General features: G+C 46.8%; 3 protein-coding genes across 3 annotated transcripts in view; all 3 read right to left on the bottom strand.

Annotated features, from left to right (window-relative positions):
* Positions 1-702: 702 nt before the first annotated feature.
* Positions 703-2,798, bottom strand: LOC311355500 (eukaryotic translation initiation factor 1b). The gene is made up of 4 exons (XM_084475254.1): positions 2,631-2,798; positions 1,873-2,036; positions 971-1,072; positions 703-879 (listed from the first exon to the last, which is right to left on the bottom strand). The coding sequence occupies exons 1-4, from the start codon at positions 2,659-2,661 to the stop codon at positions 835-837; spliced, it is 342 nt and encodes a 113-aa protein (XP_084331380.1). The 5' UTR covers positions 2,662-2,798; the 3' UTR covers positions 703-834.
* A 1,682-nt stretch (positions 2,799-4,480) lies between these two features.
* Positions 4,481-16,004, bottom strand: LOC311355157 (putative ferric-chelate reductase 1; the record flags this gene model as incomplete). Its single annotated transcript, XM_084474882.1, has 15 exons — positions 4,481-4,570; positions 4,654-4,679; positions 5,440-5,577; positions 5,694-5,752; positions 5,958-6,049; positions 6,144-6,230; positions 8,220-8,335; positions 8,424-8,531; positions 8,647-8,794; positions 9,990-10,091; positions 10,211-10,411; positions 14,587-14,728; positions 15,145-15,242; positions 15,580-15,716; positions 15,788-16,004. The coding sequence occupies 15 exons, from the start codon at positions 16,002-16,004 to the stop codon at positions 4,481-4,483; spliced, it is 1,761 nt and encodes a 586-aa protein (XP_084331008.1).
* A 2,034-nt stretch (positions 16,005-18,038) lies between these two features.
* LOC311355297 (glycogen debranching enzyme-like) overlaps positions 18,039-27,889 on the bottom strand; it is a gene marked incomplete at its 5' end in the record, with an annotated part of 36,949 nt that continues 27,098 nt past the window's right edge. The window contains 15 exons of the mRNA XM_084475054.1: positions 18,039-19,306; positions 19,733-19,866; positions 19,965-20,052; positions 20,441-20,538; positions 20,797-21,008; positions 21,253-21,365; positions 21,660-21,795; positions 22,905-23,016; positions 23,460-23,685; positions 24,011-24,113; positions 24,505-24,647; positions 25,278-25,411; positions 26,130-26,266; positions 26,436-26,566; positions 27,308-27,442. Coding sequence (XP_084331180.1) covers positions 19,189-19,306; positions 19,733-19,866; positions 19,965-20,052; positions 20,441-20,538; positions 20,797-21,008; positions 21,253-21,365; positions 21,660-21,795; positions 22,905-23,016; positions 23,460-23,685; positions 24,011-24,113; positions 24,505-24,647; positions 25,278-25,411; positions 26,130-26,266; positions 26,436-26,566; positions 27,308-27,442 — 2,020 coding nt within the window. The 3' untranslated portion in view covers positions 18,039-19,188. The remainder of the gene's footprint in view (positions 19,307-19,732; positions 19,867-19,964; positions 20,053-20,440; positions 20,539-20,796; positions 21,009-21,252; positions 21,366-21,659; positions 21,796-22,904; positions 23,017-23,459; positions 23,686-24,010; positions 24,114-24,504; positions 24,648-25,277; positions 25,412-26,129; positions 26,267-26,435; positions 26,567-27,307; positions 27,443-27,889) is intronic.

Genomic DNA, 27,889 nt, shown 5'->3' with positions numbered 1-27,889 from the left:
ATAAAACTCTCATATTGCCATGCAGTAGATTGGCCAAATATGTGCAGTCATACGTACATGAATAATGTAGGCTATTATACAACCTGTGAACACGAGTCACAATGTCCGCAGGATGGTCCTCAACAAGAAAATGGCTGTAGATTAATATCTATGCAAGTACACTAAGCTATACAGCATCAGCAGCCCACAGAGAGTTTATCAAAGGCCATGTCCCATATAACAGTTATTTTTTTCAGTTTTACACCAATTAACATTTCAAAGTCTCTCCATTCCCAGGTGTCTTAGGCCCATTTCTCTCCCCTTAACAAGAACACTTGCTTTGAGTGCCCTTAGCTGCAAGTCAGTTCCCGAGCTGGCTAGCGTTCAAGTATTGGAACATCCTACCCCTTCGCGGGAACGTGGAAAATCTAGGGTTAAGGCTCAAATCTAGGGGAAGGTGGAGAACTGGGACAGGGCCTTAGTGTTCTCAGGACTGGTCGTCCCGCTCCCATAAGGAGGGGTTCAGGCCTGATCAGAACAAATGGTCCCCGACCGGCAGCGGCTGGCTGAGCACGGGCTACCCTCACCCAACAACAACAATTTGTGCCGTCTCTTTTGACATGGAAAGACTACATAAGTGTTCTAAGGCACTAAGCTGCCAGCGAGACGGAACCACATCCTGCAGAGCGAGTGAGTGAGCGAGTGAAAGGGCTGGAGACTGTGTGCATGTTAAAAACTTTATTGCTTCTTAGAATGTTACATGAGACACATGGCTAATGGAGGTTGGGGGATCATGGGGGGTACAAAGGGGGGCAGGAGACGCCGCTCCCTGGCAGCGGCAGAGCCAGCATCTCCTCAGAAGCCGTGGACCTTCAACTGGTCCTCACGCACAATTCCGATCTGGAGAAGAAAAAGACAAACGCTGAGGAATGAACACACATGAACGCCGCTGGATCAGATCTCATGTCTACAGTCAGAGGGGTGAGCTGACCTCCATCAGGAAGGTGCAGATGTTCTTCCTCTGGTCCCCCTGCAGCTGGATGACCTCGCCGTACTCCGGATGCTCGATCACCGTTCCATTACAGGCGAACTTCTGCTCAACAAAACCACAAGCAAGACAGTTAAAAACAAGACAGACGTTAAACAACCTTACAGCTCTGATACGTTTCCTGCTGTTGTACCAGTCTTATAATCACCTGTAACAGACTAAGAACAGAAGAAGAGTTGTTCTGATACTAGTATTGGAAATTCTTCAGATGGTGCTTAAAAGGCAGTAACGACGAGTACACAAGTCTATGAACCGATACCAACATGTGACTAGCTCATTTCCTTCACAAGCACAAGAACATCAAACACGTGCAGTGTTATGCTGCGTCCGTTAACGGTCTGAGGTGGAAAGTCTGAATGGGAAATGGGTTATCTCTGACCTACCTACGTTCAAGCTACCAATTTGGAAACATGGACGCTCAGGCTTAACTACAAGAATAAAAATATATTATTGTAATTCGAGATTATAAATGATAGATGATGAAAAAGAGTGTGCCAACAGCAAGTGAACCGACTTAACATTTTAGTTGTCATAAGAGAACCTGTCAATAAAGTGATATTCATAGTTACAATGCAAGATTCTGTATCAGTATATAGTCACTATCGGTCAATAATCAAGTTCAAGAATTTGAAAAAAAAAAAAGTATCGGAATATCACAAGCAAGAACCAGTCCACCAGCGCTATAATCTCCGGTGACATACCAGCATGATGATAGAACCAGTCCATCAGTTGTACCAGCATAATAGAACCAGTCCACCAACTGTACCAGTGCTATACTAGAACAAGTCCACCAGCTGCTGTACCAGTATGATAATAGAGCCAGTCCAGACCAGCGCTACAGTCACCTTCTTGAAGGCCTTCACCAGCTTCTTCTTGTCGTAGTCGATCCCGATCCCTTGCACGGTGGTCAGGGTCTTGCGTCCGTTGCGCTGCTGGATCCGGATGTGGATCTTGTCCTCGGTCCCTGAGGGGACTAGATCGTCCCCCTTGGTTGCATCAGCAAAGGGATCTGTCCAAAATAATGAGACAAGAGGCAGGGGAAAAACCGATAATGAGACAGGGGCAGGTTTAAACAGATAATGAGACCGCAGCTGGTTCAATCGAAATGAGACGCATGTTAATTTGTTAATGATTATGTAATGTTTATAATGATATATTGTTAATAAATATAATGTTAATAATGGTTATGTAATGTTAGTAATGTTTATGTAACGTTAATAAATGTAATGGTGCTTTTAGAAACACGGTTGAGGCATAAAGGTACAGGCTCGGCACCGGAAGTAGTAATGTGCTAGTGCTAGCAGTGCTATGTGGCGGAGATACATGCTACACCTAGCAGTATTATGTAGCAGAAATACATGCTAGGGCTAGCGAATGGGTTTTTCGTAGGCGGAATCCGGGAAAAGTGCCGCCTCAAGCGCTAGGAGTGCTTTGTAGCAGAGATACGTGCTAGTGCTAGTAGTTGTACGTAGCGGAAATACATGCGATGGCTGGCAGTGCTTTGTAGCGGAGAGTAGATGCTAGTGCTAACAGAGTCCGGGATTAGCCCTATGCTACTATACTTGATACTACGGTCCTAAGTGTTTAAATGTGACGGACTTACCAAAGGATGTGAGATTCTGGATAGCGGACATACGATGTTAGGACGTGGACGTTATGGAGGGAAATACCGCGGCGGATCGAAGCCGTAAAGTGTGTATTTAAAGAGTTTCTGAAGACAATTGAAGCCGCGTAGGAACAGCTAGCTCTTTCTCTGGCGGAGTGATCCGTAAGCAGTGATCTGTACAGGACTTCCTGTCCAGGCACATTCAAAGTAAAAGTCACGGGAAACAAAACAATACTGGTCTCCGTTTCGTATATATTTTACATTGTAAGTATTTGTGGCTGATTATATGAACTCTCTCTCTCTCTATTTATATATATATATATATATATATATATATACTGGGTCTTTTCTTGCTATATGCAGACTGACTTTAGACTTTATTAAGCCCTCTGCTCCTCTTGGGTGCATACTATAGGATGCTGCCGGATATCCTCCATTTCACTCTGTTTATGGCTTTTCGCTCAAGCTCTCCCCAGTTGAGCCCACTCTCTGACATGTCTGCCTCTACACTTCTTCTCCAGCTGTTCCTGGGGTGCCCTCTTTTCCTTTTCCCTTTGGGGGTTCCATTTCAGGGCTTGTCGGGGGATGTTTGTGGCAGGTTTTCTGAGGGTGTGGCTAATCCAACCCAATACACAGGTCCACAGTGTTGACTTTGTCTTTCCACCATATGTTTAATATCCTTCTGAGGCAGGTGTTGTTGAATGTTTACAGCCTGTGTGTTTTGTTGTTCTCCATGTTTCGGATCCATACAGCATCACTTGTTTCAGTTTGGAGTTGAACATGCGTATCTTAGTGTTGGTGGAGATGTTTTTTTGACCTCCAGATCTTTCCGAGCATGTTAAACACCACTCTAGCCTTGTTAGAAGAAGATGGGGTTTCTGGTTTTGGAGTGGATCTTCATCACTTGTGTTTTATTATGTTATATTGGGAGTGAGACCAAGGGATTCCATAGTGTTCCATTAATTGCCAGTGTTGTCCGGTCTAGGCTGTCAAAAGCTTTATCAAAATCAATGAAGTTCATGTACGTACAGGGACGTGTTCCATTCAATGATCAATGATGATGCATAGTGTTGCTATGTGGTATTTGCATCATTGCATGAACGATCTTTCCTGAATCCTGCTTGCTTTCTCTTGTCTACAGCTTCCTGGAGCGGTTAAGAATGACCCGATTAAAGACCTTACTGGGCACTGAAAGTACCTTGGTGAAGTTAGTTTGATGTTGGATATTCAACAGATATTCGGATATTCATTTTGGCTTCATCAGCAATCCCATTCATTTCCTATGGAAAATTGCTTTTTGCTCAATAGCTTCCGAGTTGTGGGACCCAGACACCCTAGACCAATGCAGACCTGTCCTGCTATGTGGTACTAACAAGACCTCACTAAAAAATCTCCCATAACTATTACTACTAGCTATTGAGCAAAAAGCAATTTCCATAGGAAATTAATGGGATTCTTAAAAAATGTACATAAAATAGGAGGTGCAAAATATGAATTTTTAGTGAGGTGTGTCTTGTTAGTACCACATAGCAGGACAGGTCTGCATTGGTCTGGGTTGTCTGTATGTCTGCATCACACTCATGCAGACATACAGAGAGACACAAACTATGTACAACCAAATCAACACAACTTTTACACACATGTTCAAGAGAGTGGCCCCTATATGCATGGCATGTTTCTGGTTCCTTCTGAAGCTGACTTGGGGTTGATGGAATAATGTTGGCAAATTTTCAAATGTTGAAAAAAAAATGTGCTGCAGGTGCAGCTAGCTGGGAGGAGCTGGCTAAAATAACGCCTCTTTACAAACAAATTACAACAAATCCAGATGTTCCTCGCCCCTTGGTTCTTCAGCCCTCTGATATTCCAACCAGCAGCGTCACCAGAAAGGCCAAGTTCCCCAAGAAGAACACGACCAGCAGGCTCAAGGGGAGGATTTGCTGTAGAGGAGGGAGACAATGTTATGGATTAACATTGAGACTTATCTAGAGCTTTTTTCAAAGGTAAAGTAAAAGTGGCTTACTGCTTTTGGTCCATCAATGTCATAACCTAATGGAAAACAGAAGGAAGAAGATATTGGTTGGCAATGCAGTGTTGAAGCATTTTGAACTTTAAAAATGAGACTACATTACCAATAGTGCTTGGTAAAGGTTGTCTTAATGGGTTACGTTACACTTTCTAGTTGATTTTGTATTGTTATTATTAAATACTACCTTAATATTTTAAAGGGGTAGCTAGTGTTAAAAAGGAGGAAGGTGGTAGAGCGGGTTGGCTGGTAACCGGAAGGTTGCTAGTTCTATCCCCGGCTCCTCCTAGCTGAGTGTCGAGGTATCCCTGAGCAAGGCACCTCACCCTGACTGCTCCAGACGAGCTGGTTGTCGCCCGGCATGGTTGACATCGCCTGTGTCAACTGTTATTTTAATGAGCCCTGTGGCGCTGTTACAATTTGTGGACTTAACGGTAGAACACGTTGTTGGACTAGCTTGAGGGTCAACTCTGTGTCAACTGTTCCATCAGTGTGTGTGTGCTGTTGATTCTGGCGCCTGGTCAGTGATGTGTGTGTTACGATATTTATGGCTGTAACTGAGCGCACACAATCTTCACCGGAAGAAACGAGGGGAGCTGGGCTAGGGGATGTGTGCTGGGGGGGGGGGGGGGGGTCTCATAACCTGTCTATGCACACGCACGCATGCACGCACACACGCACGCACACACACACCAGCACATGCCCACGTGCGCCCCCTGGAAGTGTTCCTTGAGCTCGCCAGGTGCTCCTGTTCACTTCCAGGAGGCAGGGGCAGCAGGTCACCTGGTTGTCGACAGCGGGTGTACAGCTCGTAGCTTAGGTAGAAGGCCGCCTCCCAGCCAACGAAGCCCCCCATCACCTTGACCAGCGCCTGGTCCTCAGAGCGCTCCAACAGCAGCAGGCCGGTGAAGACGGCCGCCACTGCTCAGGGACACGCAGGGTCGTTAATGAGCTGAAGGGCTTTAGAACTGTTGATTTAGACTCTTTGGGTTCATTTGATGAGCTGGTAAGCCGTTCAAACATCTCCAGGGTCTTACCTGCGAGGACTTTCATAACGAGTGCATTCAGCATGTGGAGCCAATTGAACACAAATCGCCTGTTGAAGAGAGGGAGGTGACATGAGAGGCTGGGGGCAGCAGCCCTCCAACACGTAACTCTTTTAGTGCCGTCACTCTTTCCATTCACCATAGCTTGTTTCAACCAATTGAGACCCACAGCAGTATTGACAACCAAATGGGGATTCATGCCGACTCCTTTACAGTCCACCAACACACACAGACAGCAACAAGTGGTCTACGTACATGCGATGATCTGGTCCACATCGGAACAGTGCCCCTAGTGGCTGGATGACTGCGAGGATGGTTACCAGGCATCCTAGAACAGGATGCGCTCCCTGTGAGGAACCATGATACTGAGCATTACATAGGGCTGCTGTGGTCATGTGATCGATTGGCTCTAGAGAAGATCACTAAAACAGGGCTACTCACTCCACTCCAACCCCTGACATAGGAGAAGATCACGATGAAGGCAATCAGGGTAAGTATCACGGTGAGGCTCATCAGAGAGACGTGGGCCTGGAGAAGTCATCAAAGCGGACACATGTGAGCCAGGACGTGTGGACACACGTGTGTTCACACGTCACACACTAATGCAGTATCACATATAACGTGAGATATGAAGACAACGTGTCATCCAGGTAAACCCCCTCTCTACAGGACAGAGCTCAGCTCATCAGGCAGACCCCCTCTCTACAGGACAGAGCTTAGCTCATCAGGTAGACCTCCTCCCTACAGGACAGAGTTTAGCTCATCAGGTAGACCCCCTCCCTACAGGACAGAGTTCAGCTCATCAGGTAGACCCCCTCTCTACAGGACAGAGCTCAGCTCATCAGTTAGGGTCTACCTTAGAAAATTCTCTCTAGCTTCTATCTCTATGTCTCTCTGCCTCTATCTCTTGTTTCTAGATCAGCGGTTCTCAAACTATGGTACGTGTACCACTGGTGGTACGTGATGCGCTATTAAGTGGTACGCAAAAGAGTTTCCAAAAAATCATTCATTACTACATACATACATACATACATACATACCCCCCCCCCCCCGCGGTTATAATCAGAGGTGCACATACTGGTATGGCGCTTTTGCGTAACTCACCGTCAGGTCATCAAAACAAAACTACACGTGTATCTTGTACTACTTCTGCGTTTCCCCACCTGCAAAAAAAAAGGCAAACGGAGCCGGAGCGCTGTGTGTGCTGTGCACCGCGCGCACACTGGAGAACTGCGCAAAATCAGCTGATCGCAACGTCCATTACTGTGAGACATCCTATCGCTCCGTGGCAGTGACGGACTGGACCCCCCCGCCGTCAACAACTCCACCCGCGGTGGAATCGCCTTTATCATTATCAAAACTACACTACGTGTGGAGTGCGTACCGAACACCATCTCCTGATACTCAAATGTAACTCAAAAAAAAAAAAAAAAAAGTTAAGTGCACCCCTGGTTATAATGTAAGCATTATAAGATTCTACAGAGTCTCACTCAGGCCAAAAACCAAAAGTTGCCAACCCTGCAGGGGGGCACCACACATTGCTACCTGGTCTGTGGGAAACACTGTACATACAACAACAACAACAACAACAACAACAAAAAACATAATAATATCAAAATACGTCATAATACGTTAACCAAGAGATAATTAAAAGAGTTTAAGAGTTTAAAATAAGTTTGGCCTTTCCTGTAATATTTTTGTTTCAATATCAGCTGACCATCATCACATCAGTGCGAGAAAGTCTTGTCTTCACTTTCCATCATAAAAACAAAATACAGAAGCAGGATTGATGCTGAGCCACACCTGAGACTGAAGCTGACCTCGATGTATCCAGACATTGCAGGACTGTGTTTGCAGAGGCAGGCGCGCCTGTCTCATGAGTTCTTATGGAAATTCAGTGATCAGCAGGCTGGCCAACTTTCAATATTATTTGTATTTAGCCTTACATTTTCAAACAGGTTTTTGGTACACAGTTGTTATTCTTAATGTTCTCACTTGTTTTGTGCGTGTGTGTCTCTGTGTCTGTTCTAGTGCTACCACTTTGTACAGCTGACCACAGTCAATAAATAATATATTTTTTAAGACTAAATGTGCCTCCGGCGTGAACTGTGTGTAGCAGAATAGGGCCGCAGGCCTACGCTACTGTAGTTTGTTATGTTATAACATTGTTCCTAATGATGGTACTTGGGGAGACAAATATTTTCTGAGGTGGTACGTGGTATAAAAATTTTGAGAACCACTGTTCTAGATCATAGCACTAAAAACTAGTTGCTTTGCTTATGTTGCACTTGATTCTTAGATTCTATGATTCATGCACTTTTTGGGCTTTATCTTCATCGAATGCACTTACTGTAAGTCGCTTTGGACAACAGTGTCTGCTAAATAAATGTAATGTATGATCCCACAGCCACAAACTGCAACACTGCATGGACTGCCACACTGGACTGGTCAAAGACCCGTATCAAGACCAGTAGATCTGAACACCCCGCTTAGGAAGGAAACAATTGTTATTCTTACCAGAAACCAGATCGCTTTGCCGAAGGGGCTGTGAGACTTGGCCAAACCTTTGAGGTATCTGGCCACCATCATACCCAGAGAAGCCGTGGTCATCCAAGCAATCAGCATGAGAGCCCCTGAGGCACAGAACACAGGCTGAACACCTCGTTCTTCACAGTCCAACGTCCAACCCTCTCCACACTGCGGTGTCCTGCTGGCGCTCACCATGTACCCTGATGCTCTGAGGCGTCCCAGCCACGCCCACCTGCTTATACTCTGAGATGACCAGCTTCTCACTGCTGCTGAACCGTCCGCGGTGATAGTTGATCTCTCCTGGTGAGGAGAAGCAAAGCAACATTTCGGAAAATTTGTGTTAAATAATAGGGTTAATTTCTTTGCCTTTCCTTCATGTTATGGTAAACATCTTAAAGAAGACGCTGGTAGTCACCATCAGTGGAGGTTCCGTAGGCGTACAACAGGTAGTAAGGCGCGTCAAAGCCAGTCACTCCCTCTTGAGTGGAGATGGGATTGATGGAGGTGAATGAGCAGCTGATCACTCCGTCCTGAAGAGAGCCCATCACCCTGGACACGTTTCCCTGAGGGAGTCAAACACACAGCAGGCACAGGTCACACCTGGACGGTGTTTGGATGCTTCAGAACCAATAGAACCAATTCCCTTAGCTTTATTCAGTTGCACTGTTCACTTATACGCATAGGATCTTTGCTTCTCATTGATCTATCTGCAGTTGCCTACTGTGGGCTGATTAAGCCCTTTTTAACTGGCATGGTGATCAGGCACAAATCAATTTTGCTTCCTGCTTCCGCTTCATGGTTCCGATTAGCTGCAGGAAGTTCCTCATTATTCAATCATTTACATCCTGTTGTGAAGGGGAGAGTCCAAGGGACACCGGCCTGCTCCTTTAGGTTTGACCTGTTGGCTAACCAAACGATGTGATTATATTCCAATGTGTCCAGAGACAGTTAACCTTACATTCAATGGTAATATATAATTATTATCAGGCCTATATGCTATATGAATATAATAATAATGGAGAAAAGATTGAGAAGAAAAGTCACCCCTCCCCTCTAAATGTGACCTGGATTGGTGTCAGCAAGTCTACTGACCCAATTATTTCTGTCTGCGCTACAGGTATGTAGGTCAAGGTGAACTGTGGTCAGCGTAGGGACATGTTGCCTGTGTTCTCATCGAGCAGAGGAGTTTATAGGAGGATGTCCTGTCCCTTGTGACCGTTTTGCCCAGGTGCGAAGGTTGGCGTCACGATTGATTCTGGGAAGGAAGGCAGGCCGGTTACCCATAGAAAAGGGTCTACGTTTTGATTGACACTGAAGAAGGTAGGACAGCTGACCAGTTAATATTTTGACGACATCGCTCACTGGTGAGGTGGCTGGACCAAGCACAGGGGTCAATATGTAGACGACACTGAGGAAAAGCAGGGTGACAAGACAAAATTCCTGGGAGGCAAAATACGGACCAAGAGGGGAACTAAAGATCTAGAACGGACTAGTTAGACAATGTGTGTGCAGGGGATCCATACTGAGAACAGAGGTATAGATAATGACATTCTTGATGGACAGAATGGATATATAAGGAGGGGCCCGAGAGCAGCTCCTCAGTTCTTTGTCAAAACAACACGGCTTTGTTCTTACTTGCTTGCGAGTAATAATAAAGTCTTTGTCTTTCTTGCTCCGGACTCCTCAAACTCTCTTATTTAGTTAAAGTGTTAAATGCAGTTTATCTACCACAATAGGAGCTAGAGAAAGCAGCCGTACTAGATCAAGGGTATTTGGTTTCCTCTTTCCCGTTGAATAGGCATGCTGCACCCGGACCAGGCCCTGCGTGTCCAGGCCACAGATATAGATGTCATCATTTCCCTTTACAGAAAAATAAATACAAAGAAGGTGCGATGATGCAGCAGCAGAGTTTGAAACCAAAGTGACTCCGATGACCGAATGGTTGCAATACTCAATACTCATTACTCATCACTCATTACCATCCCCTGGTCCTGAGAGAAGCCAAAGGAGACGTATCCTGGGCCAGGACCCTTCAGCTCAAAGTGGGCCTCAGCCTCAGCCTTAGGACTGCTCACAGAGGCCGACATGAAGTGGCACCCCGGGTCCACAGCTGGGTTGCAGTTCAGGGGCTCACTGATGCAGGCTTTGGTACGGCCGCATCCAGCGCTAGTGATGCTGAGCTACAGGGAACAGCTCATCATGTTAGTGACAGCGCTAGTGATGCTGAGCTACAGGGAACAGCTCATCATGTTAGTGACAGCGCTAGTGATGCTGAGCTACAGGGAACAGCTCATCATGTTAGTGACAGCGCTAGTGATGCTAAGCTACAGGGAACAGCTCATTGTGTTGGTGCAACACAGTCTCACTCCGAGAACGTCAAATTTCGACTAGTGGCAAGGGCACTTTAGCGTCTGTCACTGACGGGAAAGGTACCCTTTAGCGTCGCCTGCAGACAGAGAAGGGATTCTTGTTATGTTATTTTATGTAACCGTGTAGGCCTAATGATGTTCTCTTATTTAACAACTTAAAAAAAAAAAAAACGTTAATACATTTTTCGAGCAGGTATGGCGTCTTCTTTCTTGGGATTTAATAGAGCGGGTTAATATACCATTTTCGTTGCTTTGAGGAGGTTTGGTGGTCTCCGTATATAATAAATAAATAAATAAATACATATATAAATATATATGTCAATGGTCAGATACAGATCTTGTTATTAGGATTGGGATCAATAAAGTAAATCTATCTATTAAACCAATGCATTTCAATCGGGAGATTATTTTCGACAGAATATGGGGCAGGCTGCGCAGGATTCTATGACGCTATGGTGGTTGCCATCGACTACACGACCTGGCCATTATTTCATTTTCTGTAACATCCACGCATATATCCTGCATTTAATACATGTACACGTTATATGCACAATATTCTGAACAAACCCCCGAACATATTGATTCTAGGTTCCTGTGATAGGAGTGGGACGCTGTGATGGGGAACATTAATGTACACAATGTATGCACCGTTCACGTTGCAAACAACTTCATGAGTTCAAACATAAACATTCATTGTAACATAACATTCATTCATAGCTCTGCTCCAAACCACGTTAACGACGTTAAGTGCGGCAACTGAGCTGCCGTCAATTGTGTTGTTTTTGTCGTAATCTAGGGTCCGCTGGCTAGGAAATAGACAACAGATATTCTAAGGTGTCCTTCAAAATTCACCTTGGAATATCTTTCTATTTTCTGTAGTTTAGACTTATAATTCATTTACTTTTGTATTGAACTTGACTTTCTGACTTTTTTTTTTGGTGGCTAGTTACGTCACCCTGAGAGATGTGCATGGACAGATTTTGTAGTGACACAGCCTATAACCTATTCATGAAAGCGAAACACCAAGCTCATTGATTTAACGAGGCATGTTATGTGTGAGAGGTCATTCCTCCTCCTGAGTGTGCTTCCTATTTATGTCTAGTGTACCCCTACTGTCCACAAGCACCCCCCCCCCCCCCCTCCCAATATAGATATTGAGAATTGTTACCACGTCCCAGTGGTGGTGGTGTCATATAAATGAAAGAGGGCATTCAAATATACTAAAGTGATTAATTAGGAGGCCGAAGCCCTAAAGGAAGTGATGCAATAGGTGGCTGAGGCGAGGACATTAACAAGTAAGCTATAGACCTGGGATCTCTTTTATATCAAAGAGGGTCTCAAAGGACACATACGATTATAAACTTGGGGGCTCCAGCTCTACAGGAAAGGCTCACACAGCATCATCAAATGCTCTATTGAAACACATTGGCAACGAGCCGTTGCTAGAAATGAATCTAAATTAGTTGACAAGAGATAGAATCTTGTCCATTAGACCTTCAGGGTGCATCTTGGGATTACTCTGTGAAAATTGTGGGTCTCTGGAAAAAAGCCAGCCCTAACCCTAACCCTAACCCTAACCCAAAACCTCAGACCCCCCCCCCCCCCTCCCTGCCCTCGGGGTCCGAGAAGGCCAAGTTTCGGTGTGGGGGTCCCAGTTAGGCCCTAGAATAAGGTAGTCAAGTTTCAGGGCAGTAGAACCTTCCTATCCCAAAAACTTTCTTTCCACCACATTCTGATCCACTAGGTCTTGCACGCAACACTTCTAAGAGGCTTTGTCCAAAAAACAGTCAATTTTGGTAAACTTTTTTTCTGTAAGGGCTAGAACTCCAAATCTCAGATATGTCTCAGGACCCTGGGAAATGTGTGTATACATTTTGGCATCTCTAGCTATCTCGAAAAGGCGGGAAAAGGGGCGTGACCTCCAACAGTAAGGTAAATGTGCATAAGGTTAGTTCCTAGTCCCAATTTTTGGTGGGATGGAGGTGTAAATGTGTTCCTTAAGGTGGCTGGCCTGTGGACAAGTTTTTGAAGTCTGGGGTCAAAAGGTCAAAAGGAGCCAGCACCACGCCCCTTATGAGATAACAAAAAGTTAATGTGCATTTCTCTCATAACTTTTTGTCATTATTAAAGAGAGGCCTGATTCTCAGATATGCATGTTGGAGGGTGTAGGTCTGGGAAGAACTTCAGGCCAAAATCTTGCAAGCGAGCCGGTGAGGCGTGATCATGTGTGATTAAGTTATCATACATGATAACTTAATGAATTATTTCAAATAACCCTACCTCATTAAATCAATGAGCTTGGTGTTTTGCTTTGACGAATAGGTTATAGACTGTGTCACTACCAAATATGTCTGTGCACATCTCTCAGAGTGACGTAACTAGCCACCAGTGGCTAGTTACAGTGATTTAAAAAAATGATTACAAAACAAGTTCATTACAAAAGTAACTTATTAATTATACAAGTCTAAACTGTGGAAAATAGAAAGATATGGCAACCACCATAGCAAGTCACGTGACGTGGACACAGGCCCATTGAAAAGAATGGGCCAAAAAAATGTAGGCGTGTCACATGTTCAGAGCCATTATTGTAATGCATTTTCCGCTGTGGACCAACGCAGCTTTACTTCAATCTGGTGTGAGACTGGGTTTAAGGGACGTGGTTAGTTTCTAACTAACTAGTTTTTGAGGGGGTCTGCTGAAAAAAAAAAAAAAAAAAAATTGGATAAATTGGATTACTTATATAGTACTTGTTTTGACAAGTACAATAAAAGTCAAAAATAAATTCCCAATTTATTTATTTATTTATTATATATCTCCTCGAAGCAACGAAAATGGTCTGTTAACCCGCTCTATTAAATCCCAAGAAAGAAGACGCCATACCTGCTCTAAAAATGTATAAAAGGTTTTTTTTGAGTTGTTAAATAAGAGAACATCATTACACGGTTACATGAAATAAAATAATCAGCAAAGACAATGGTTTTATAGCCATGATTTAAACGGCATGCAAGCTGCTGGTTTCAGCGTCCATAGCAACCGTCATAGAAACCATGTTATTATATTTCTGTCGAGACCTGAAATATTCTGCGTCCTAACTTTTAAACCAAACATCCTACACATTTACCGAGCAAAGATTATGAAAGTAAAATGCACATTTCTCGCTAAAAATGTTTACATAAACACTTTCAATGGCGTAACTATACTATAATGTCATATTTTCCACCCAGAATAAAAAGTATGTCTGCCATTTTCACATAAAAAAATCCTAATAACTATCCAATAAAGATGCTCACAACGTCTACTAGAGCCGTAGTCGGGTTAATACAGGAGTGAATGGGCTTCTGGAGCACCGCTCTGAACGTCAAACATCGACGGGATGGCATCACATTGTAGTGAATTGAGCCCCTTCTCCGTCTGCAGACGCCGCCGAAGGGTACCTTTCCCGTCAGTGACAGACTGACGGTTTGGTTGGTGACAGCGCTAATGATGCTAAGCTACAGGGAACAGCTCATCATGTTGGTGACAGTGGTCATTAACGATACAAACTATTACACTATTATGATGACTACTATGAACCATGTTGACATCTATACTGAATGTGTCTTAAATGTAGGTATGGTTGGATTGAACAGTACTAACATTAGCAAAATGGCAAAGTTACATCTTTGTTAAAAACTGAAAATCTATGAAAATGGTCACGTCAAATATTTATACCCTTAAATCGTAAAACTGTTACCTCCAACACTCCCAACACAGAGGTCTCAATGCAACACCACTCAAAGGTTGAGAAACGAGGGGGGGAGGAAGCATTGTTCTGTTTTTTTCACGTTCAAAATCTTGCTCTCTTCAATTCTGTTCTGCCCTATCCCTCTGAAACTTTCATTTTGACCTGCAGCACCTTTAACATCAAATAAAAGGGTACTTAAATAGAAACAAGAGGAGCTTACGACCTGAGCAGAGGAAACAGGGAGGTCAGATGATGAGCTCACCGTGGAAGGAGTGGACCCAGAGGAGACGGAGGCCGTGGTGACCTCGGAGGTGGGCGTGATGTTGGGGGACCCCCCGCTGTAGCTCAGTATGGGACTCCTCACACTCACCCAATACGTGGGGTAGCTCTCCACAAAGGTGGCACTACAGGAAGAGGAAAACGTTCAACTTAAGTGATTTGATTTCGTCATATCAGGGATCCAAGATTAGTGTCACTTTGTACACAAGCTCATGGTCAGAGACTACTAGGGTAAGATGGTAAGATGGTAAGAAGAGGGTAAGATGTATTTGGTAATCCACAGGCGGGACAAGTTTGAGAACAAGTGGGACCTCTACAAAACTAGACATTTTTTTCAATATTGCCTGAAAAAGTTTGACACATGACTGATTGACATACAATGTAGGCAGTCAGCAACAGAATCAACAAGCGAAGCTGATTGACCGCCTGTGTTTGCTGCTGCCTAGTTCTACTGTAATGAGTGATCATTAACTTCCAGGGGATGTTGTAACAGCACAGAATGCAATAGAACGTACAACAGAACTATAAATGTAAACAGCACCGGAACTCGATGTCTTTGGGGTTCTCGGACGCAGCTGCGGTCCATGTGGCCGAGATGAGGTTCTTACTCGATGACGAGGTGTGAGACACTGCTGAGTTCTGGAAGGATGGACAGGCGGACTTTAGGACAATTTGAACACATTTTGAGATTGATTGGGGACGATCAAAACCACTGAACTGTTGTACATATTTGTAGTACGATGGGATGATATGATGATGATGATGATGATGATGATGCGTTTCCTTGAATTATACTACACTATTATTAATTATATCATTAATAATTACACTATTATTAATTATAGGTACTACAAACTATATTACATTTGAAAACATATCCTTGTAAGAGTAACTGCATTTGCAACACATAGAATAGTATTTGACTACACTTTTCAACTTGACAGAATTAAAATGGTGTTCGACCAAATTAACTCACAGGTGCCGAGCCACAGGACAGGGTCTGAGCGTCTCCAGCTGCCACCGTGAATGACCCCAGGGGGGTCTCCCCTCCCACCTCTCGGGCCTGTAACAGGAAACCCTTGAACGGGGTCGCGCCTGTGCTCTGCAGCTGGACTGAAACGACACCGACATGAAGGTACACCTTTACGTGAAAGTCCAATGTAACGTCACCCGTCTGCTCTTACCTGTGATCGTGTCGCCATCTTGATAAGTTATGCTGTTACTGGTAACGTTATAGGGAGACTGACCGGTTTGGGGAGACCCCCCGTGACCAGGTACCATATCGCTGCACGCAGGACCGACCATCCCTGAGCTGAAGCCCCGGACCCCGGGCAGCAGACCCAGCAGGAGGCCGAGGCGCACCAGAAGAGCTAGAGGAACCAGAGGACCCAGACGCGCCATGCTTCGAAACCCAAACCAAGACCACCGTTTATCTGTTATCGCGTAAAGACGCACGGCTCCTTCAGTCGGTTCCGGCGCACGACTGGCTCTCTGCAGAATGATGACCGGGCCACAGGTAGGCGACGCCTTGGTTAGTGGTGGGAGTGTCCAGAGAGCGCAGAGTAAAACGAGGTTATTCAACGGCAGCTCCTGGCCACCGATGTCATGTAAGCGAGTTGGCGGGCTGTTTCCTTGCCCATGGTGTTTATCTGTGTTCAACCGTCCCAACCCTCGGGGATCAGGTCAACAGACCAGGCTGTGTCTGAACAACTTCCGTAAAGATGGAAAGAAATTGGCAGATTCTGAGTTTGCGGTTCAATAGATCGCAGTGAAACATCGTTGCGACACAAATGACACCTCTAGCTAAATGTAGTAACCTAGAGAACCAGCTACAACCTTGTTTTCATCCAAACGAGCCGTCTTTAGCGAACGGTGAATTGCATTGGCTTCTATGAGCTGTCGGCTTTCAGCCGCGAGTTTAGGGACCGTCTGCAAAGTGCAAAACGGAAAACGACCACAATGGTCAAATTTCAATAGCGTCGCCATTATTGATTCTAGAGCCCCAAAACTTGTTCCATATAGGCATGGCCTCTATATGGTCTTACTACAACCTTTAGTTTTGAAAAATATATCTCCTTTTATTTTTGAGGATTTTTTATTTAGCAATAATTTCAATAGCGTCGCCATTATTGACTCTAGAGCTCCAAAACTTGTTGCATATAGGCATGGCCTCTATATGGTCTTAGTACAAACGTTAGTTTTGAAAAATATATCTCTTCTCATTTTTTGAGGAATTTTTATTTGGCAAAAATTTCAATATCCATTTTTTTCTTTGCAGCAATTTCAATAGCGTCGCCATTTTTGAATCTAGAGCTCCAAAACGTGTTCCATATATAGGCATGGCCTCTATATGGTCTTAGTACAACCTTTAGTTTTGAAAAATATATTTCTTAATTACAATTACATTGTAGTGAATTGAGCGTCTGCAGACGACGCCGAAGGGTACCTCCATGCCTAGTTTTGTAGAGGTCCCACTTGTTCTCAAACTTGTCCCGCCTGTGGATTACCAAATACATCTTACCCTCTCCTAGTAGTCTCTGACAATGAGCTAATCTTGGATCCCTGATATGACGAAATCAAATCACTTAAGTTGAACGTTTTCCTCTTCCTGTAGTGCCACCTTTGTGGAGAGCTACCCCACGTATTGGGTGAGTGTGAGGAGTCCCATACTGAGCTACAGCGGGGGGTCCCCCAACATCACGCCCACCTCCGAGGTCACCACGGCCTCCGTCATTTGTGTCGCAACGATGTTTCACTGATGATCTATTGAACCGCACACTCCGAATCTGCCAATTTCTTTCCATCTTTACGGAAGTGTCAGACTTCCAGGATGTGTGTCAGGACACCAGGCTGCAGGGGTCAGAAGAGACGCTCGACTTTCAGTTAAAGAACGCATTTTGTGGCGCGGCTGTATTTATCAGATAATCACAAGAGATCAAGCGAACTCCTACTCGCGCAGAACTGACTGAGTTCAGCATATTCAATACACAATAAAGGAAGTTGAATTGAGATATAATGCATAATGACGCATGTGTGGCTCTAGCAGGAGGAGATCAGATGGTTCTGGGGCCCCGGAAAGCTCCCCGTCATAAAATAAATAGGATTTATTTTGAATATATTAATATTCTAGAACCGGCAAAGGTTGTAGCTTGCTCATGAATATTCACTTCGAGACAGTAATTAATCTGGTATATCTGACTCGACCTCTCCACACTGTCTGGACTTTACCCCACAAGCAGGCATACCCATAAACCTATAACCTGTATTTATTCTACAATATATTGTACTATATGTGTACTATAACCTATAATGCTATAAGTCATTTACAGAACCATTCCCTGGCTTGCTTAGGTCTGGTTTCCAAAGCTTATTAAACATCATAAACCGGTGCTCACCGCCCAATCATTTACTGCAGTTCTTTATTTACCACGATAACAGGCAACATGTGAGTATATCTCCTTTTATTACTTATATATAACCTGGCATTAGCAGAAGGGACATATGGAGCATATTCCACAATCAACTCTGATTCTCACAATTTCCTTTTTGAATCCATGGAAGGACTATATAATAACTGTCATATAATAATAATAATAATAATGAATATAGTCTGTACATTATGAATAGCTGTTCCCTGTTTGCTCTTTAATAAGTCTGATTTTCTGGTTGTGGCTTTGAACAATCCTTTAACCTACAGATAGACCTCACCTTGCTGTCCTAGAGTCCTTGGCCACTTTACGACCTCCTCTTGGACCCAAGGCCAGCCTTGCCAACCAGGGGCCCCAAGCAGGATAAGGGAGGGGCCCCGGCCTCACAATCCTAACAGCAGAAACATGTGTTGCCTTTGCACTTTGATTCAATTGATCTTAAAATGAAAATAATAATCATCAAAAATAGTAATTGGGTATGAATGACTGTGCGCAAAATATATTTTCATTTCACAGAATAAACAACCATGACCATTATCATTATAATCATGACTAGCTCCAGACCCTGAAGCCACACCCACTTTTAAAATGTAGTACAAATTCAGGAGGATTATCAGACTACTGCTTCCTTCACGCTAAACAACAATACCCTTAAAATTTGCTAAATAAAATGGCTAGCCTTAAAATAATATGACATCAATGTCTTTACATGTAGTAAGACAGGCCAGCGAGAAGTCCAGTGCAGATGGAACATACAGACCACATGTTTATTGAACTATCACCACTATGAGGACTGGGATTCATTGTGTATTATATATATATATATATATATATATATATATATATAATATATATATTAAATTATAATTATTACAAGACACTGAGTCAACAGCACACAGCAACATGCAAATCAAAAGCGCTTCTTTGCATTGTTCTTGGTTCTCGAGGTGATGTCTCTGAGAGGATGTTGGTTCTTCTCCTTTGTGGACCGTAGGAGGTGATCCACTGGATACGTCTTGTTGGGAATCCCATTCTTAAAAGGTTCAATGGAACCAGACGTTGCTCCACCAGGAGCTGCCCTGCGGATCATGAGGTGATCCAGGGAGTGAGCCCTGGTCCTGGGGGAGGTGGAGAGCTGTCTCCTGGGTGCTGAGGACTCACAGGTCGTAGAGGACCTCCAGGATGGTAGCAAGGGACCAGGCCTGGGACTCACAGCTGAAGGGGCAGTACTGGCCGTTCTCATTGGTCAGCTCTGGGAGCCCCTTCCAAGAAGACCTTCAGAGAGAGAGGGATTGGTCTCGACACGAGAGACTAGAAACCCACGAAGCCTCACGTCTAAGGAGTCCACACTAAGAGGTCAACACCTGGGATGCTTCTGTCTGGAACATTTTACACCTCCCCAAGCATAATGCTATTAGCACATACTACGATACTATGAAGGGTGACGACAAAAACACTCAAGCAAGCAGCCACCATGTCTTCAAGCCAGGTTATAATCTGCATTTCTAATCAAACATGTCTTGTTTCTAACTTCACGTCCTCTCATTGTATCTTCAGACCAAACTGAACGGGAGAACGATTCACTGGCTGGAGCGAGTGGTTACACAGATGTTAGGTAACCTGTAGGTCTGGGTGTTACAGTGGAGCTGTAACAATGAGAGAGGATGAGGATTAAGATGATGCTGAATGGATGAATATTACCTCTCCAGGTGAACACTATGGCGAGACAGGACGTTCTTCACCATGTGAACTGTGGTCTCATACGTCTCTTGGCCCATCTTCTTGGCAAAATAGAGTTTGGCACGTAAGAAGTAACCTACAGGCCACACCCATTCCTGGAAAAGAAGTACGAACAACGACCCGATCATCAATCCAGCTCTCAACACAAACATCCTCGTCTGTTGAAGAAGGTGACCAGAGCTGCTTCACTCACCGGCCCTTGATGGTAGTTGAAGCCCCTAGCGAGGTTAAAGTTGTCGTTATCCAGTTCATTGTCGTAGACGCCGCAGTACACCATATCGCTGCAACAAAGGGGAACAAGGGGAACAAATCACTGCCCCAACCGTTGGCCATCTGAAACGTTTGGGGAGACTCGGATGAGTTTGGGAACAAGTCTGTTCGGTGTGAGAGCGTTGGCGTCTGAGGTGTCGAGTCTCTGATTAACCAGCGAATCAGCGTGGTGTGTGGGAGGGGCAGACCAGCGCCACGAGACCAGCGCCTGCATCTCGCGCAAGCGCAGAACGTACACACTGCTGTGTAGTTGGCTGTAGTCTTGGCTGTGTTTCAATGCAACTTTTCTGCCGAACGGATCAGACGAGACTGGACTTGGGGATGGGACCTTGTGACATAACAGGCAGTTCGTCAACACCTGCTGTACGGGGGTCAGCAGAGCGCAGGAGGACCACCTACTCTGGGTCCAGGGTCTTCATGCCCAGCGGGCCCAGCAGCTTCTCCTCCGCCATGCCCAGAGCCTCCCAGGCCTTCTCCACGGAGAACAGCTCTGGAGCCTGCACACACACACACACACACACACACACACACACACACAACACACACACACACGCACGTTAACACACACATAAGCACACATACAGGAATTTAGGTGGGATTAAATACTATGACAGTGACAGACATGCAACCTTACACATACCGCATATCTGAAGACACTAAGATCCATAGGAACCAGTAATAGTAACAAATAGTAGCAAATAATAACACAGACACAGACACTGACACACAGACACAGACACAGACACAGCACCTACCACCACCATGGCGATGGTGAAGTTGGGCCTCAGCTGGTAGTCGCACCAGGGGCTGGAGGCCCCGCAGCTGTCCTTGTAGATGCCCCTCTTGTGGACCAGGTGGGGGTGGGTGTCTCCAGGGCTGCTGGGGTCCGGGGACACGTAGAAGAGCCGCTCAAAGTTCTGCTGGATCTTGCGGTCCCACTCTGCGTACGGCACCGACAGGTCGCCGCCTGGAGACAGCGTGACGCTGGATCACAGTGCTATGGCGTTTCACAAGGCTGCGCGCCACAACCAGCTAAACCACTAGTGGGGCTTTTTTAGGGTTTTACATTCAAATCTAAATGTTCATGTCATTTCGTTTTTTACTATTTTTCTTAGAATAATTGTGGACAGCGCTACACAGTATGCATCCTAACAGCCATGCTCTTCTTCACCCTCCCCTTCCTACTGCAGTGGACCCAGCAGGGGTCCTACCTTCTCTGCGGATGGTGACGGTGGCGTAGGGGAACAGCCCTTCTCCATGGAGCTTCACCAGCCAGCGCAGCGTGGACTTACACAGGCCCACCATCTCCACCGCTGAGCCGTCCCTGGACCACACACACCGTGGGCATTGGGGATATAAGACAAATGACAGATGATCAACATGAGGGTTTGGTTCAGTGGCTCTCTAGACAACATGAGGGTTTGGTTCAGTGGCCCTCTAGACAACATGAGGGTTTGGGTTCTCTAGACAACATGAGGGTTTGGGTTCTCTAGACAACATGAGGGTTTGGGTTCTCTAGTCAACATGAGGGTTTGGGTTCTCTAGACAACATGAGGGTTTGGGTTCTCTAGTCTAGACAACATGAGGGTTTGGGTTCAGTGGCTCTCAACATTCCCACCTGGGCGTGGCCGGGACCCCCTTGTTGCCGGCCTTCTCGCTCTCCCCCATCTTGTCCATCCAGGTGCCGCAGTTGTAGCGGTTTCCCCCGGAGACGAAGCCGGTGTCCTGGTCCACCCCGGCCTCCACGTGGAACCCTGTGGAGGACGGCACACTGCGGTGAACAACCAGAACCAATCAGAAGGCTCTGCTGGACTGAGCTGCTTCAGTATCGCTGGAGCAGCCCGGGGTGGAGGGCCCTCCCGCCCGAGGGGCCTTTGTTCTTCATGTAGCCAATACAGAGACTACCATCCAGCTGCAGGGCCTGCCCTGTCCCATGGGCCTAATGACACTGCACTGCAGGGCGCTGAGCAGCGAGCAATGCGCTGACGTGAAGAGCTAATGTGAATAGGCTACAGTGAAGTGGCTACAGTGAATACTCTACACAGTATACTCTACACAGTGAATAATCTACAGCAGGGGTGTCAAACGTAAGGCCCGCGGGCAGCCCCCCCCCCCCCCCCCCCCGTCAATTCACCGCGACTTTGTCCAAGACTTCAATTTTGGCCCGCTGTACAGTTTCAGTTTGACACCCCTGATCTACAGTGAATACTCTACACAGTGAATACTCTACAGTGAATACTCTACACAGTGAAGACTCTACACAGTGAATACTCTACATAGTATTCTCTACACAGTGAATACTCTACAGTCAATACTCTACATAGTGAAGACTCTACACAGTGAATACTTTACAGTGAATACTCTACAGTGTAGAGTATTCACTGTAAAGTATTCACTGTGTAGAGTATACACAGTGAAGACTCTACAGTGAATACTCTACAGTGAAGCCTCTACAGTGAAGACTCTACAGTGAAGCCTCTACAGTTAAGACTCCACAGTGAAGCCTCTACAGTTAAGACTCCACAGTGAAGCCTCTACAGTGAAGCCTCTACAGTGAAGACTCTACAGTGAAGACTCTACAGTGAAGACTCTACATAGTATTCTCTACAGTGAATACTCTACACAGTGAAGACTCTACAGTGAAGCCTCTACAGTGAAGACTCTACAGTGAAGACTCTACAGTGAAGCCTCTACAGTGAAGACTCTACAGTGAATACTCTACAGTGAATACTCTACACAGTGAAGACTCTACAGTGAAGACTCTACAGTGAAGACTCTACAGTGAATACTCTACACAGTGAAGACTCTACAGTGAAGACTCTACAGTGAAGACTCTACAGTGCAGCGGTGTTTGCGGGCGTACCCTGGCTGCTCATGTTGCAGTCTATCTGAGGCCCGGCGTTGTGCTCCAGGAACTGGATGCCTTGCATGTGTCGCTGCAGAGCCTCATGGACCACATCATGCAGGGGCTGGTCCTGCAAGTAGACCACCCCGGATCAAAGACCCCCCGGATGTGTGTGTGTGTGTGTGTGTGTGTGTGTCCGGAGTGAGTGTGTGTGTGTGTCCAGAGTGAGTGTGTGTGTCCGGAGTGAGTGTGTGTGTCCGGTGTGTGTGTGTGTGTGTCCAGAGTGAGTGTGTGTGTCCGGAGTGAGTGTGTGTGTGTGTCCGGAGTGAGTGTGTGTGTGTGTCCAGAGTGAGTGTGTGTGTGTGTCCAGAGTGAGTGTGTGTGTCCGGAGTGAGTGTGTGTGTCCGGTGTGTGTGTGTGTGTGTGTGTGTGTCCAGAGTGAGTGTGTGTGTCCGGTGTGTGTGTGTGTGTGTGTGTGTCCAGAGTGAGTGTGTGTGTGTGTCCGGAGTGTGTGTGTGTGTGTGCATGCGTGTGTGAGTGTGTGAGTGCATGTGTCCCACTCGGGGTCCATACCCAGGCCCCGGCGGGCTGGGGCTGGGAGGTGTTGGTGGGGTACATCCTGGACACCGGGCAGCGCAGGACGTCGGTCCCCCGGGGCACCAGGGTGCAGTAGTCCTGGACGCACTGCAGCCACCACCACACCGCGTCCCGGGAGTTGTAGCGCGCCGCCGCGCCCTGGCCCAGCAGGTTGGGGATCAGCCCGTAGCGCAGCGTGCCGGCGAAGGCAAGGATCATGTTCCTGTGGGGGGGGGGGGGGGGGGGGGGGGGGAGACACTGCAGCTCAGGGGACCACCGACATGATGGATCAGACACACATCGCTTATTGGAGTCAGCACCTGCCGTCAATACAACCGGACCTTACAATGTTTTACAGGAGTCAGTCAGTCACTCACAAGCCGGGCAGGAAGCACGAGAACGACGTTATAGAAACGAATAGTAGCCGAATACCCTGATCTGTATAAATACGCTCATAGCATTGACGCTCCTCCTGATTGGCTCAGCCTGGTGCCGCCCCGGGGGCCCTCCGTCCTATCAGATGCTGCCGTTGTCATGGGGACCCTCACCTTGCCTCCAGGTGTCGGCCGGTGAGCAGCAGGAGGCCCCTGAGGGAGATGAAGGTGTCCCGGCCCCAGCAGCGGAAAACCCCAGAGGAGAAGTGGGGGAGGCCTGCGAGGGGGCAACAGCACCACGATGAGGTCATCCCCACAGACCCCCACATAACACACTCACTCGCTGACGTGAAGGTAAACAAAGGACTCTGTAAGAAACCCCCAGTACAGCTCAGTGCAGTAATCTACCCCCAATAACATGAGAGGAAAAAACATTAAGTACCCTGCATTTGTTTGATTGTGAATCGAATCCTATTCTCATTACTGTTCAATGTGAATCCTGTTGGGTTTCCGTCGGGTTGGACTGGGTCTGTGGGTGAGGTCACTATGACGACACATCAAAGAAGGCCACGGCCCACAGGACATGAACCTCTGGCTGAAGGGCGGTGGGCTCTGGGGTCCACCAGACAGCGGACATACGGGCGTACGGGCGGCACCACAGAACCCACCTGCTGCCAGGGACACGCAGCGCGGCGGGACGTCAGCCACGCCCGGCGACAGCAGGGGGAGGGCCTCGAAGAGCCCCGCCCCACACATCTGGACCGAGCCCAGTGCCAGCTGCTTCACCAGGCTGGAGCCGCTCTGCACGAAGCTGCAGACACAAACCAGACCCAGTGAGACCTAGTGAGACCCACTCCGACCCACTGAGACCCACTCAGACCCACTCAGACCCACTCAGACCCACTCAGACCCCCTGAGACCCACTCAGACCCACTCAGACCCAGTGAGACCCACTCAGACCCAGTGAGACCCACTCAGACCCACTCAGACCCCCTGAGACCCACTCAGACCCACTCAGACCCAGTGAGACCCAGTGAGACCCACTCAGACCCACTCAGACCCACTCAGACCCCCTGAGACCCACTCAGACCCACTCAGACCCAGTGAGACCCACTCAGACCCAGTGAGACCCACTCAGACCCAGTGAGACCCAGTGAGACCCAGTGAGACCCACTCAGACCCACTCAGACCCACTCAGACCCACTCAGACCCAGTGAGACCCACTCAGACCCACTCAGACCCACTCAGACCCAGTGAGACCCACTCAGACCCACTGAGACCCACTCAGACCCACTCAGACCCACTGAGACCCAGTGAGACCCACTCAGACCCAAACAGACCCCATTAAACAAGTTTGTTAAGCTGCAGACTGTCCTGAACCACAGGCAGCCAGTTCTCCTGGGAGAAGAAGAATCGGCAGAGAAGACGCCACTCCACTGACCGGGACATCTGGCGGAAGACGTGGTCCAGGGCGGTGGTGTAGGCCCCCAGCACGATGGCGTCGAAGTAGCAGGGCACCAGGTAGCGCGGGGCATGCCTCAGGTAGCCGAACATGGCCTGGAACCAGCGGCCCACCTGATGAACCCGGCAGCGTTAGAGAACATCCACACATCTCCTCTGGAGGCTTCAGGCGTTAGAGAACATCCACACATCTCCTCTGGAGGCTCCAGGAGGAGCTCAGCATGGAACTCAACTCATCCCTGGGTTCAAAAGCTTCAAATACATAACTAACTTTAACGTCATTGGTTTAACTATAGCCAAGTCAAGTCAATCACAAAGACAATTTCACATTTTCAATACAGAACATCTCCTGTGATAACGTTATTGAGGGAAACAGTGAGGATGCTTCTGGTGGAGGGAACTCTAGTGTTACTGACAGTTGGTAAGTGAAAGGCCAACTCTAAGTCTTTGTCAAACATCCCAGTGCCAGAGTAATTCCCACTGGGCCCTTAGAGGACTGGTCGCCCTGAGAGGGCCCCTCCCTCTTCCTCACAATGAGAGATGAAACCCGAGTGCTTTCTGTCTCCACGTAACCATAGAGGAGTTAGCAGCCTGGTTAGCAGAGAGGCACCAAAACAACAACAACAATCTTTAATACTCATTCTACTGGTTGGTATGTAAAGCCCTCTGAGTTATATGAGACTGCCTCCATTGTGTTGTCTTGTAAAGAAACCTTTGCAGGTCCCTCCTATGGGGGTAAAGTGTAAATCTCTGAGACATAATGGACGGAGGGGATGGCGTGCATGTATGGCTCTGCAGCATATATCCCTGTCATGCACTGTGAGCAGAAGACCTCCTGCAGAGCGCCCTCCTGAGCCAGCAGTCTGTTGGCCACGTAGTCGAGGAGCCAGTCGCCCTGCCGCAGGTGGTCGCACAGCGGGTGGCCCAGGTCGTTCTTCGGCCGGACGTCCGCCATCACCGACACGATCCCTAGAGAACAAACATGTCCCTCAAACGGTCACATCATCACTTCATCACCACGAGTTCCTCTGAGCACAGAGGTCCCTCAAACATTCACTTCATCGCCACACCATCCCTGGAGAACACGGGTCACTCACCCGGAGGTCCGGGGTCGGGTGGCGGGTGGAGATTTGTGTACCTTGCAAGCCAGCGTACTTGAGAGGCGCCCAGGAGGGCAGGTTGTAGCAGCCTCCCCCTTCAGCCCTCTCCTCGGCGTCACAGCGGTACAGCAGCACGTTCATGTCAGCCAGCGTCAGCGTGGACATGATCCTGACCCATGGGAACACACTCATTACCCTTCATAGGGGTTATCCTAGTGGCATCAGTCACACTCATTACCCTTCATAGGGGTTATCCTAGTGGCATCAGTCACACTCATTACCCTTTAAAGGGGTTATCATAGTGGCATCAGTCACACTCATTACTCTTCATAGGGGTCATCCTAGTGGCATCAGTCACACTCATTACCCTTCATAGGGGTTATCATAGTGGCATCAGTCACACTCATTACCCTTCATAGGGGTTATCCTAGTGGCATCAGTCACACTCATTACCCTTCATAGGGGTTATCCTAGTGGCATCAGTCACACTCATTACCCTTTAAAGGGGTTATCATAGTGGCATCAGTCACACTCATTACCCTTCATAGGGGTTATCCTAGTGGCATCAGTCACACTCATTACCCTTCATAGGGGTTATCATAGTGGCATCAGTCACACTCATTACCCTTCATAGGGGTTATCCTAGGGGCATCAGTCACACTCATTACCCTTCATAGGGGTTATCATAGTGGCATCAGTCACACTCATTACCCTTCATAGGGGTTATCATAGTGGCATCAGTCACACTCATTACTCTTCATAGGGGTCATCCTAGTGGCTCTACATCAGTCATACATACTGGGAATATGAATACTCAAAGAGTCACACATAATACCTACTATTTCTCTCTCTCACACACACGCACACACACACACACAGGCACACGCACACACACACACTGTGTGTTTACTTGTTGAGAGGCGTGTTGAGCACCGTGGGGGGGCTCTCGTCCACCAGGGCACCCGTCCTGTAGAGGGGGCTGAACTGGGCTAGGTGGCCCCTGAGGGCCCCCACCATGTCCTGAGAGCCAGAGTCCAGACTCACCCTACATGGAAGAGCATCACATTCTGACGTGTACTCTCAAAATGTACAAAAGTTCCCAAAGTCAATTTAGTCATTTTTTTGCTTCGCATTTTCTTTGCCTTTATTTTCTCACTTTCTAAAATGCATTTTTTGCCTTTCTAAAATGTTTCTAAAATGTCTTTATTTTCTATCTATTTTACTTTTTACTTTTATTTTATATGTGAAGCACTTTGAGTCTGCCTTGTGTATGAAAAGTGCTATATAAATAAAGTTGCCTTGCCTTGCCTTGCAAAATATGCACAAAATATGAAATATTAGAAAGTTGAAAATGTCATTAATTGGATATTTTGAGTAAGCAGTCTAGATTTCATAGTCAGTACATTGGTTGTAGGAAGAAAGCTGAACCTCTCATGTGCTGAAACATTGATTATTAATGCCACTTATCAGCCGAGAACGGAGCAATAGGCTA

Source organism: Micromesistius poutassou (genome assembly GCF_964030765.1).
Source record: "Micromesistius poutassou genome assembly, chromosome: 11".
Classification (NCBI taxonomy): domain Eukaryota; kingdom Metazoa; phylum Chordata; class Actinopteri; order Gadiformes; family Gadidae; genus Micromesistius; species Micromesistius poutassou.
The sequence above is the reverse complement of the archived record's forward strand: the minus strand, read 5'-3'. Positions and strand labels throughout refer to the sequence as shown.

Excerpts from the sequence above, each read along its gene's own strand:
- LOC311355500 (XM_084475254.1), bottom strand. The coding sequence starts at position 2,661 with ATGTCCGCTATCCAGAATCTCACATCCTTTG. Across the intron at positions 2,037-2,630 it reads CCAGAATCTCACATCCTTTG|ATCCCTTTGCTGATGCAACC; the intron begins GTAAGTCCGTCA and ends TATTTTGGACAG. Across the intron at positions 1,073-1,872 it reads TGGTGAAGGCCTTCAAGAAG|AAGTTCGCCTGTAATGGAAC; the intron begins GTGACTGTAGCG and ends TTTGTTGAGCAG.